At 37.8% G+C, this 13,891-nt stretch overlaps 1 protein-coding gene across 3 annotated transcripts in view; it reads right to left on the bottom strand.

Annotated features, from left to right (window-relative positions):
* Window positions 1-13,891, bottom strand: part of qtman (queuosine-tRNA mannosyltransferase) — a 101,998-nt gene that overhangs the window by 78,126 nt on the left and 9,981 nt on the right. For all 3 annotated transcript variants that reach the window (XM_088931040.1, XM_088931041.1, XM_088931038.1), the window contains exon 2: window positions 2,029-2,225. In XM_088931040.1, the coding sequence (XP_088787166.1) occupies window positions 2,029-2,207 (179 nt within the window). In that variant the 5' untranslated portion in view covers window positions 2,208-2,225. The remainder of the gene's footprint in view (window positions 1-2,028; window positions 2,226-13,891) is intronic.

Genomic DNA, 13,891 nt, shown 5'->3' with positions numbered 1-13,891 from the left:
ATACAGATCTGGTCTCAGTTGCTAGTGAGTTTTCATTTAGAAAAGCATCGAACAATGGATAGGGAGAGAGGCTGCAATCATGCACATTATTGACACAGGAGAAATCACTGAACAAAGTGAATGTGTGAAAGGCAAAAAGAAAAAAAAAGATTAGCTTAATTATCATTCTGAAGCAGCTTAGCACAGCACCTGTGCATGAATAATATCGTTTATGACCACATTGAAATGTGCATAATTTTCCTTAAATCACCCAAATTAGCAGAATAACAAGGGATGAACAAGTTGAGCTCTTCAGAACCTGAACCTGTGTGAGTTAGGGTAACTGCAATGGCTCATGAAGCTAAGCTTTGAGCTGCGTGCTGTGAAACAAGAAATGATTGCCCCATTCCCTTCTGCAATCCACAATGTATCAAGTATAAGAGGTCACCCAGGCCAAAGGAAAGGCAGTGCTGGCTGGAACCATAAATGATGACGAAGATATAATCTCAAAACAGTAATAATGTCTCTGATCTGTTGTTTTACCCAATTTCACTTTAGAAGATTATAATTAATTCATATGAGTGTTTTGGAACCTTTCTGCACATATTTAAAAAATGCTATACAAATTTGACAAATGTTTTATTATTTTATAACACCAATAAAATGTCACATACAATAAGTTATATTTATACTACAGCCACTTCAGATTCAAAAACTGTAAGAAATGTTTGAATATTCACATTAAGAATCCTATGTTAAGGCTGAAAGTTAATGGATTAAGAACAGGTAACATCTGTGGCAAATTCTCAGTCTTGAAATGTAAATAAATTGGGGAAAAAAGACTGAAACCTAACCTGCACATTGTTTAAAAATAATTTAGAAATATAAAAATGCCTTCATATATTAAATAAGCATACCTGACATAATGGAAAAATGTAATCATCAAAAAATAGTTTAGCAACAGTGACAAATAATTCTGTTATAAACCAAAAAAGTGAGTCAGTAACTTTTACAGGCAAGGGATTTTCCCAAGGCAATTTACAAAATTAGAAAATAAACCTGTCATATTTGATATAAAGCTACTTTTCCACTAACCATCTAGCACTAGCTAGCCTACTGTTCCTGTTTACATTGACCCTGTATTTTTGCTGATAACACAAGAGGCTCATGAAGATACAGAAACCATCACTTTACGGCAGTCAGAAATGAAAGGAAGCCCACAGCACTGGTGACACAGAACCAGATGACTTTATAGTGTTGACTGTAGAAGATGTTAACCATCCACCTACACCCTACTTTACGCCAATGCCCTCAACAAAGTCAAACCTCTCCATCATGATCTTAGGGTCATGCTGTCACAATATCCCTAGAATAAGTTGACCAATAGTAATGCCTAGCTAATCTGGGGATTCCCACAAGAACCAGGATTTAAAACACTGGCCTTATGCATGTCTATCTGTGAGTAATTACTAGTAAAGTGATCAAAGAGAATCTAGAATCAGTCCTGTCTGTACACACAGCTGGAACAGCTGCCAGATACAGCAATGCCGGTTAGTTCTTTCTGGTGCCTTCACCATCCTGCACTGGCATAAACACACATACTGGTACAGCTAAACCTAGAAACGTAAGGACATCGACTTTCGATTCAAAATCAAATTCAAACACTGGGAAAGGGGGAGGCACACAGAGTTCATGGAGAACACCACATTTGCATTCAAAAACATATTGTTCATCATCATCACTACAAATCATGCTCAATTCATGCGGTTTTATAAAATTACAGTTATTAGCATGTATTGTTTCTAATTAGATCATTAAAGTTGCTCGCCACAAACTCAAAGATTTTAACATACCTGTATGTATATAGATACTAGATATAATCTTACTTTGAAATGTCAAAACATGTGATATCTGATACCATTAATGATATAACGGAAGTAATTTGGTTTAGAGTAAAATGAGGAAGACATTATGAAGCTAAAGGTCAGCGCTGAACTGGACCTAAAATCCTACAGCAGTTCTGGTAGTGACTGTCAGCACAGCACTGACCTGTAGGTGATGCTGTGGGGAACAGCCTGCATGAAATACAGAGCAGCAGTTCTTGCCCTCCAGTGCCATTTCTTGGCTGGTAAAGAATAGGTGACACAGTCTTTCACATTCTCCTGGAGCAGGTCGATCAGCTGCTTATGGGAGCCCCCATAGAAGGCTTCAATCAGCAGAACACTCATGGGAATATTGTCTGTGTCCTGAAACACACACAAACAGAAAACACATGGATATAAAGTCCAATATGTGACGTCAAAATAAAAACAAGTGATCAGAAGAAATTGGCAGTGCGGAGTCAGTGGAAGCATTCGGATGTCTCAATGTGGTTCCAGGACCATCCCATAACAAACAGCCAGGCTAACACACAAAAATGTGGCCTGATCTTGTCAGACTCTTGAAGCTAAGGAAAATTGGGCCTGGTCAATACCGGGATGGGAAATCCAGGTAGCTTCTGCAGGTGTTGCTGGCACTCAATTTCCAAACCAGCGCCCCCGTCTGGTACCCAGAGAGACTGCACCTTAGGAGATGCTCTCTTTCAGATGAGACGATGAAACCAAGGTGCTGACTACTTGCAAATTAAAGATCCTATGATCCTGTTCATAAGAGTAAGGGCGTTAACCACAGTGTCCAGTCTCCACTGCGAGCTGACAACCTAGCCTCCCTCAAGTTCTCTTAATTCAACTGCTAAACCCATTTCCCGGTTCTCCACCTGTACAATTGGCACAGAATGGGTGCCCAGTGTCCCCTGATGAGTCCCCTCCCACTTTGACCTATGAAGCACAGTGATTGCGTCCGTCTCGCTGGTGTAAACTGGCTATGACATGCTGATGAACCCTAATCAGGATGAAATGGCCGTCCGTGGCTGTTATCTTTAACCTCATATACACAAAAGGCAGAATTAGAAGTCTCTGTACAGTTCTGTCCCCGAAGTATTGTAAAACAACAAAAAAACCTAACATACATTCTCATAGTAATCATACAGTCTTAAAAACAAACTATAAACCTGGTGTTCCTTATAAAATACCTTTGTATATAGAGAATAATTTTACATTTGATAATCTATTTTATTTCGGATAACATCATAAGGAAGTTTCCATTTGCTGGGAAGACATTTAATGTGTTAATATGGTATAGGCTGAAATTTAATTTAATCAAAATTTCAGTTACTTATTAGCATAATAAAATAGCATTATGAACAAAATGAATATAGCCAGCTCAATTGCAGATCTCTTAAAATGACTGTATTTTGATGGAAAAGTATGCCTTTGCATTTTTTTCAGAAAACAAAACACTGGCTAATGTTCTAGAAACCACACGATTTTCAGGAAATTTGAAAAGGTCTGCTATTATTTGTTTCTGATTTAAAACCCACAATCAATAAGTGGGAAGAAATAAATTTACTGAACTTATCATTCGCCTACAGTATTTCCAAACATAGTTCACATTTTGGTAATTTTTGCTATAGACAAAATCTTTAGTCACATCTTTTGCAATCAACAACAGCAAAGATGTACTTTCAAGAAGTGCACTATGGAACTCTATAGCGGCATATTTCACAGCTGTGTTGAAAGCGCTAAAAGTGCATACATTGCAAATACGGATTAAGAGCATACATAGATCGTATAAGTATTTAATGTGCAATACCACATTTACTGTGAAAAAGTCCCTTTCTGAAGAACCCAAAACTTCATTTGGTTTTGATTGCTTAGGGTAATGACATTTTACAAAAAAAATGTAGTCTAAGTACACAGTTCTCAGCCTCTAAAATATTCAGTTTTTTAAACTGTTAGGGGCACTTTAGATCACTTATCATTAAATTATTTTCTTTTGAACAGAACCACTGTTTTGGCAACTGGAACAAATGAGAACTGGAAAACAATGCCCATGCTCACATTTATGAGCATACTACTGAAAGGGAATTTCAATGACCAGAATACTAAGATTCTTATGAATCTTCACAATATACATGAACACCCATCCATTTTCTAAATGCTTTATCCAAAGCAGGGTTGCGGCGGAGCCAGAGCCTATGCTGGTAAGCTACGGGCACAAGGCAGGATGCCAGTCCAACACAGGGCACGCACACACCTGGGCCAGTGTTCCCAGTGTTCTGTGTCTTTGAACTGTGTGAGGAAACCGGTGCACCTGGCAAAAAACCCACACGAACATGGAAAGAACATGCAGCGAGGAATGCACGCACGGAGACAGCACACCGGGTCTGGGACCAAACCCAGGGCCCCAGAGCTATGGGGAAACAAGACTAACCAGAGCACCACCACGCCACCCATGCATCACCATACATAAAAAATAATATGAATGATTTACATAAATGCAAACTTAAACATATATATTCAATTCAAAGACGATTTTCTTATTTACAAGTAAAAATAAGTATTTAGCTAAACTTAAAGCAAGTGTTAACATTTTATACCATTTTACAGACTCTTGAAGTTTCTCAATTACTCAGTTACTACTGTAGTACAATGCATCTGATCTGAGTCAGTTCCTCATGTATTCATCAACATCAGTTTCAGTTATCTAGAGTCATTAGACAGCAGTATATGAAAAAAGAAACACTGTGTCAATGTAAGGTACTGTAATATAACTGTCACAAAGACTGTTATAAGAGAAAAGAAAACGTCCACCTGTTTTCCTAGAAATCAGTGTACAGCTTACTGGAGTCACCTAAAACGTAAGATCTCCCACTATAAAAAAAATTTCAAATTAGAGAAAATTACAGGCATAAGCCATATTTGCCGACTTGCATCCATCATTTTGGAACAGAGAAACTAAAATAAAACTATGTCAAAATCAGTTTGTGTGTCTTGTATTTCATTCTTGCATGTATCGCCTGTTCTAAAATGAATTGTGAAACTGGTATTATGCAATGTTATGAATAAAGGAGCCAACTACTACACTCGCAGTAAACAGTATTGCCAGCTTCTGTAAAGCTGGTAAAGTTATTTATGTTCTAGGATATTGATCCTAGGGCATGGCATTAATGTGAGGTCGTTTTTCAGTTTGATCTGTGACTGGCTTCGTTTCTGTTTTATTTTTTTTTTAAATCCATTTTTTGTTCCGACTTTGAGGAAACTCAGATCTTTTGCATGCCATTAGAAATGAGACTGGCAACATCGCCAAGAGGAGCCAGTCTCTATAAGCAGCATGCAGTACCTTGACCTAGTTAAACGAGGAATGGCAGAAATGTCTGAAATATTAAAAAGTGTGAGGGGTTTCTCCTGGGGCAAATCCAGTGGGATACACACCACAGGGTTCAATGTACAGGATGCAGATCAGGGGAAAAACCAAAGTCCATGGAATCAGCGTGACTTTTTCCTTTAACTTTACTACTCTAAAGGAAAGACACAAACATCCAAGACAACTTGGCATATGACTCCGAAATGTGCTGCTTCCCTTGAGTTGAAGTTGAGTTCAAGACACTAAATCACACTCAAGGATGAAATTGTCCAGTCCTTGTGATTTTTTAATTTTAACAAAATCTATTCAGTACTGTTTTTGCAGAAATTTCTGAACATCTTAATTTGAGATTTCTTGTTTTATTTCTTAAATCATCTTTTATTTCCTCACTTTCAAACCAAGGCGAAGAAACTACAAACCTGCACCGGAGATAGCTTCTTAAGATAGCTGTTCGCCTTCTATTTCACAGAAAATAGCAAGCACAAACACACACACTCACACAAGCAATCTAAGTTTCTATTTTAAATTTTAGGAAAAATTACAACATGTTTTTGGGGATTCCCACCTTCCCACCTGTTATTATTAGTGGGCATTTCACATGCAAATGAATTTCACCTACCACATTCCATTTCACTGTCTAAAACAAGTTCACCCATGTGTTAATACAGTACAAAAACAGGACATGAAAGGGGTTTCTGCTGTACCACACTCCCACACTCCTATCTGATTCATTAGGGAATCCCCAACGTAGGAGACCTCCTCGTAAAAATAAATACATGAAATGTATTTTTTAAAGTACTATCAGGGTAAGATGATAGCACACGAAAAAGAGACAAAGGGAATTATTTTTTTTTCACATCAGCAAAACAAACGCCTCATTATGGTAGGTTTAGATCTGAAAGACGAACGAGTGATTGGAAATAATCTTCTCATTTTGATTCAGTGAGAAAAAGATAAATATCAGGTTCTTGTTCAAAGGCGGCTGGCTCGCGAGCACGATAAGAAAGTCCGACAAAGTGAAATTAAAAGGAGAGTCAAAAATGAGGAACCGTCAGCAGACCAAAAGTTGAGGCCCACAACAACGTTCAAAAGTTCACTGCAATGAAAGCGTTCTTTGTGCAAAAAAAGGCGTTTGACATAAGTAAAATACTCTATGGAGAAGGATGCCAAATATTATATGTAATTTCCTAACATACAGGTCATCCTTTTATTGTTTGCTGAACTTGGCACAAAAAATGAAGCACAAAAATTGTGAACTGCAACACAGACGTCTGCCAGCTCAACTGGTCTCCCACAAGTTTGCTGTTGGTTTCATCTGATGAGTGCTAAGGGTTAATCATTTGAGCAAAAAATAGAACAATTCCCCAGATCGCTTTCTTAATTGCTAATTACTACATGATCTAAACACATTCGCTTCCCAACCGCAGCATCCTAAGTGCTAGTTTGTTTTGGGTTTCTTGACTTGGAAAAAATGACATTACATAAAATGAAAAAAAAAATGACCTGGAGCTGAAATAAAGAAAGATGTTTTTCGTATGACCCAGTAATAAATTGATTTAGTCTGCACTGATTCAACTGAAAAAAAAAGGATTATTGGTTTTCTGTATTTTTCTAATTAGTCTGTTACTCTCCATATTGCAATTGGATGGTTCCACTTGACCACTAAACATGTAAAGAGAGAGCTAGAAGGTATATAATTACAGCCAAACAGCACAGAAGGTGGAGGGGCAGAGGCAACGCACACCAGGACGAGGGGAAAGGAGCTTCAGAAATGATTTTCTTATTGTTTAAATCATCAGAGGGATGTTCTTCTGCCTGGCCTGGGCACAGGACGGCACTGAGGAATCCCTTCTGTGGTTTTACCCCGGCTTGCCCACATACATGTATAGTCTTTCCGCAGAATAATACTGCGATCAAAACAGCAGGTAGAGTGATGCGATATTAGTGTCGCACAAAGAACACGTTTGAGATGCAGGTGTGACCTCCATGTCCTGTTTAAGGTGTACTAGACAGTCTCTCCGACTGAACTTCACTGAACGACACGGTGAGATCTGAATGTATCTGGACACAGCCCGTGCAATATAGTCACTCCCTTCACAAGTCAAGAATGATTCAACATTAGCTGGGCCTTGCTAATGTTTCTGACTGTTGTTCATATGCATGTATAGTATTGCAGGTTTTTTATATATCGTTGAGACGCACAACTACAGCTACAAAGATGGGCAAGGCACTGAAAACAATCAAAATTATTTCTAATTATTGTATAAATCATCATTTAAATCCTGATGATAGTTCAAAAATAGATTGTTTTACTTATCAGTATCATTTAATTTTGATTTAAATGATCATTACACATTTTAAATCTGATTGTACTTTCGCTATTGAATTTAATCAAGAAAACATTTAAAGTTCACTAACCTTAACATTTGTGTCACAGTCTACTTCACAAAAACCTTAATAATCCAGATATAAAACAAATTCTTATGAATATTCTAAGGTTCTACATAATAGATGCATCTTGCAGATGAAATGTTTGAACTTTGCTTTATTTTTCCACTGTTTGATTTCTATAAAATATTGCATCACAATAAATTATTCATGTCAATTAGCTTTTCATCTTCTAAGATACAAACTCATGTGATCCTTTTAACAACTATTTATTTCATACTAAAACAGAATTTTCCCTAGAAGCGTACGGCTATTGCCTGAGGACATATTTCTTAAATAAAAGCATCAGATCTTTGCATACCTAAAATTTGCATATTAAAGGAATGAGCTATGAGTATTAGAAGAATTAGGCATCGCAATCTAATCATTGCCTACCTCTGACTGGAATTAGAAACTCTTTTGGGTCTCCCTTTTGAGGCGAAATACTATACAATGTTCACAAATTAGGAGCATCTTTTCAAGATCATTATTCTCAGGACTATTCAACTGTTCAACTCACTTCCTTCATGCTCACAGCCTCACTGTAACGGTTTTTATTTCTGACAACTCAATCTCCTAAATTAATGGAAATGTTATAAGGATGAAAAAATACTCTTTACCTTTTAAAAATGAGAAGAATGAACTAGCCTAAATGATTTTCCTCTGTTAGAAAGGGGCACCATTCATCTGGGTAGTTATCAGAAACTTGTAACTAATGCAAACAGAGATGATGTCCTTAGAGTTTAAAAACTGGTGCTGTGGATAAATACCTATTATTTCTACACGTCTAAACAAACTGTCTCTGACAGATGCTATTTTTTTTTATCATGTACAGTAATAAGAAAGAAAAAGGTGCTTGCTCCCACAGAGCAAGCCGCGGTATTTCCGACACTTTTGTAATTCTAAGTCATACAGTACTAACGCTAATTATTATTGTAACAATAATAAGTATAATTAAGTGCTGATCCCTTGCATTTGATTAGCACTTTTCATCCCAAATCATTCCAAGAACTTTCCATACAGGAGGGGACCCACTTCATCCCTCTCAGAAGAGCCGCCCCACTTGGGTGACACGCTGCAGCCCTTCTGCACCAGCAGCCCCAATAAACAAAGGGTCAGGTGAAGCGAGAGCCAAGCTCACCTGAGGTAATAAAGGGGTATTTATTCAGGAAACGAAGATGAACACCCCTACTCTTTCATACAGATTCTTTAAAGATCAAGTAGTACCTCAAATTCAGCAACCTAGTTTTCCTCAGAGGTCTCCCATCCCAGTATTGACCAGTTCATTGAACCACTGAAGAGGTGCATCAGAATCCACCTCTGATAGTTCAGAATCTCATAGTTCTTGCTTCACATATTTGAGTACTGCACAGGAACATTTAAATAACTGCAGATAATTATCTCCTTACATAGTTTAAGACAAGAGATCTTTTTCACAAAATACACTGAAAGTAATTCTGCATTATGTACTTACTACAACTTGTTTTATCCCCACAAAAATATCGAAATGTGTGTTTTTATTATAATTCTCAAATTCAATAAATATAGCGTTGTTTTTTTACTGCTAAGGACACAGACTCTGCATGCAGGACTAAGAATAAAGAACTGGATCCCGGAGATGGTGGAGAGGGGTATAAGTGAAACTGGAGTATGAAATTTCATCTACAACTGACAGACATTAAAATGTAATGTTGATACTCCTGCTAGCTAAGCATAAATACTAATTTTATCACAAACATTTATATTTATTAGATGGGATATAGTAGAAGATAGAAATGATGCAGGTATAGGCCATTTCTTATTAAACAGACCCCAATTAAATGATGTAATTGCAATTAAGAAAGATTTCCTCATCACAAAGACAGGAAGTGATAAAAAGATAAAACCACTCAGCATTACTGTATAACCAACACTGGCTTCATTATTTAGGCTACAATCCAGTTTACAAATGGCATCCTATAGCTCACAGAGCACTGTGTTCATTATTATCATACAAGAGCAACTCTATTGATTTTGGAATGGAATGAAGCTTGATTTCAGCTGTTTGAAATGGACAATAAGAATGATCACGGTCTTCGTACAAAAGACTGAGAACTGACTGCTTGCCACGTAGCTGTAGCAAGCTTCCTCCTCAGAGTCAGCTATATTTTATGAGAGGAAGGGAAGAATCCTGTATATTCCTAGTAATGTCAGTAGTCAATCTCTAGTTTTGCATTTAATTAGTGACAGTTAAAGGGATAGAATCATTTGACTAACAAAAGCAAAATCAATCTGAGCTGGACTGTAATGGGATTAAAGATCTCCAACCAATACACTGCAATTACATTACGATGCATTATAATAAAGACGGTAATAAAACTTTTACTTCTATTACAACTAGAATCACAAAAATATAAAATAGCAATTTTTAGGAAACTAAAGTCAGTTATACATCTACTGAATGTATGTATTAATTCATATTCATAATCTATTTGACCTAAATCATAGAAAGAGAAAATGATTTTGTGCTATAACATTGATAATTTATTACTTTTTTAAAGAATACTAAATGCTAAAACCAAATGGCCACCAAAATTTACCTCTTATTCTTAAGAGGCACTGACTCATAAAGGATGTCACAATGTATTTATTTCACAACACAGTCTTAGCTTATCCTGTCTGCAGAACTGCCAAGAACAAGATGTACCACCACAAGATTTTTTTTTTTTAGAAAGCATCACCTTTTAACTCATTGCTACAACAGTGCTGACACAAGTGAATACTCTATAAGGTGACATCACTTTTTTGACTAAACACACCAATCTTTAAATCTTGCCATTACTTATTTCCAAGGGTTTTATCACATTACTGTATGATGGTCTTGGCATTTACGACTAGATAAGGAACAGAAACACATTTGAATAAGGGGTTACACGTAAACTAAGAGAGCGAGAGTGAGGTACTCTGCCTTAAGATCATCTTTAAATCACACCTTCAACCACTTAAACTCATATTCCAAACCACTTACTAGAGCTTCTCTTTGCTGATTCTACCCACTGGAAAGGCGCTGTTAACCACTGTATTTGGCACCTACATTCTGCTGTCCCTTCCACTGACAGAAGCAGAGAACAAGGGAAGGTGACCAGGACAATGCACTCCAAGCCACTCTCCCAGGCACATCTTACAGCCCATTCTGATACCTGGATCTGGCCTCTGAGACAGCAGCTCACCTCCTTTCTCTAGTGCAGCGAAGCAGGGTCGCATTCTCCACCTTCTCTGGTGCAAAGACCAGTGCCAACTGTAGACCCACTCCCATTGTGCACAGGGGACACAGCCTCTCATGGGCTTAGAGGGTGGGTCAGGGCCTTCAGGAATTGCAGCAGCACACCCCAACTGGTAGCCAGTTGTCACGCCCTTCCAGTTCAGGGGTTAGCAGCCCCTCCTTTCTTTCTGGAGACTTAAATGTCACCTTCGTCGGATCTTGGGACAGTGTGCTCAGCCCCCATCCTGCTCTGGAGACACCTGGGTCTCATCTTCTTTCTCCAATACTCAGCTCCACCAGGCAAGCAGCCACTCCTCCTCTGGAGGCCCTGGAGGGCTCCTCCCCTGCGGAGACGCTGGGTAGGCCTGAGGCTCCTCCTCATTGAAGAGCTCCAGCCATGGAGAGATGATCAAGGCTTGAGGTCACAGGCTCAGGCCATAGTGGCAGCAGGAAATGTGGGCACAGCAGGCTCTTACTGATGCAGTTACCAGTCCACATCCATCATGTCTTGGAGAGCTTTAATGAAGCTGTTTAAACATGGCTGCCATAGTGCCTTATATAACCTTGACACACACCTGAAGAAGGCTCCAACGCTGATATATATATTTTTTAGCGTAGGATTAATTTCAACATGTTCCTGTGCTGCTCACCGACTGACTATTTTAATACTCCCACTCCAGATTTGAATTCAGAATTAAACCTTCTATGATCATTTTTGGTGCAGCTACCACTTTAATTTGCTTGTTTCTAGGTTTTGGTTAAGTGACTAAATCTATATACTACTGCGTGTGTGTCCATTATAACACAGATTGGAGGAGTGTTTGGAAAAACTACAAACAGACAGACTGTGTGTTCTAACAGAGTCACTTCAAATATGAAGAATTTAGACTACGATATGGAAGCACAATTTTCAAAGACACTGTGCATCTCCAGTGACCTCTACAATGACCGAATTCCCTATATACAGCTCTTTATTAGCCATCTACAATGAGTGTTACTGTTGTATATTTTGTCATCCTCAATCCAGCCTGACACTGTGGAGGTCAATGGTGATGCAATCCCTCCACAGGGCTAATTAATCTTTCATATGAGATCAGTTTAAATTTCTAAGAGTCACAAGGAAGACAGCAGATTGAAGCAACACTGATCACTTAAATGAGCTTTGGAGGAAACACTGAATGTTCTGTTGAACACCAACTTATATGCTTAGCCTAACAATACACTGTTGAAATAAAATATATGAAAAAAAAATAAAAGATAACACATTTGTATCTTTACATTTCACACTTTAAACTGAAACACTTTTTAGAACACAGCAAACACTTGTAAGCTGCATACACAGAGGATGGAAAAATGCCCTGTGTGGGGTTGTAACCTCTCTAATGTTCTTAAACTATATTTTTAGTCATTTAGAAGATACAGAAGCGATCTCTCCCAAGACCTACAGCCTGGGCACTGGTGCTTCAAACTTTGGCCTGTCACCTGCCAGCCACAGCCAGGAATTTTGAATGGTGGAATAGCGATAGTAGGTTTATTCACAGAACGTTCACCAGTCCAAACTGAAAATCTACAAATCTTTCCCTTTCCCTGGGCAGACCCTTGTTCACCTCAGTCTGTCTCCCTCTTTCTCCCTAGTACAGTGCACTCCATGAAGACTTGCTCTCATCCCCAACATTCAAACATGAAGAAGTCTTAAAATATATCTTGCAAGATACATGCACAAGAATTCACAGAAGTTGCTCACAGCTCTGCATGCATCAAGTTTTCAGAAACGCATAGTTTTGAAAGTATATACTGACTGCATTCACATTATACAAAAAGTAAGGACAAAAAGACACTCAATAGTCATCTGAAACATACTAACCGAAAAAAATAAGCGAGTCCAAAAATGAGCTTTCAGGTTTGTACACAAAATGAGAAATTCTATAATTTTATTGTACATCTTCCTGAACACAGCTTTTTATATTCATGAATAAAATATTCATTGTAAATTTAATTCTAATTATCAGATCATTATAGTTTTACAATAATAAGTAAATATATTAGCTTGCAGTCAACACATTTGTACACATTAGGGACTACAGAGTATCACAAGGATTTGGATTCATCACAGCTATTTCCTGGAAATAAATGCTTTGCGTTACACAGGAGACGACAGGAGAGTTACAGTAAACCCAGCTTTGTTATGTGGCTCACAATCTCACACACAGCTTGCAGGTTGGACCCAGCTGATATCTTTTGCTGGACATAAGAGGCCACCATCCGTTTTCAACATCAGTTATTACAGGAAAACTCAGTCATTGTTAGCAGACTTACTCCCCTCTCATCCTTTGACATAACCAGATAACACCTGTTACAAGAGGGCAGAGTCCCAGTGAAAAAACTGATTTGAAATGTCTCGTAGGCTCCTTGCTCCTGGTTTAATGAACTAAAAACTACACCCACACAACTGTTTGCAGCCTTTCCTGTGCAAATTTGGAGATGATTACAAGCAATGAAAGCAGAGGGGGGTCAAAAAATGCAGATCTGACTTTCTATCAATAAAATTATTTTTCCTATTTAAAGTTTTAATTAAAATGTTTGCTTTTGAGCATATCTATGAAATATATCTGTAGTTTTATCCAAAAGGAAAACCTTGAGCTTGTGATTACTATCCATACCCAGCAGCAAAGTGTTTTCACACAAGCCTAGTGCCAGTGTTTCAACAGAAATAAATAGTCCCATATATATATGACAAAATTCCATAGCCATAAAAGACTAGATGATAAAAATAATTACACAGGTTTTGTAACACATTTGCATAGCTTTCAATGTTCCCAGGTAATTTAAGTTCTTAATTTTCACTTTTTTATTGTTTTACAAAATGTGACTGCCTTCAGTTGAAGTTAATTGTTCACGTAAGAAAAACTCTAACAAAATATCGTCTGACGAAGAACTCAACCCTAACATTACTGAAGTCTGGAGGGATGCAGTGTAACAGAGCTATGCACCATCACTGAT

This window comes from Atractosteus spatula, chromosome 13, assembly GCF_055471065.1.
Source record: "Atractosteus spatula isolate fAtrSpa1 chromosome 13, fAtrSpa1.hap1, whole genome shotgun sequence".
Lineage (NCBI taxonomy): Eukaryota > Metazoa > Chordata > Actinopteri > Semionotiformes > Lepisosteidae > Atractosteus > Atractosteus spatula.
This window is presented reverse-complemented; position numbering and strand designations above follow the sequence as displayed.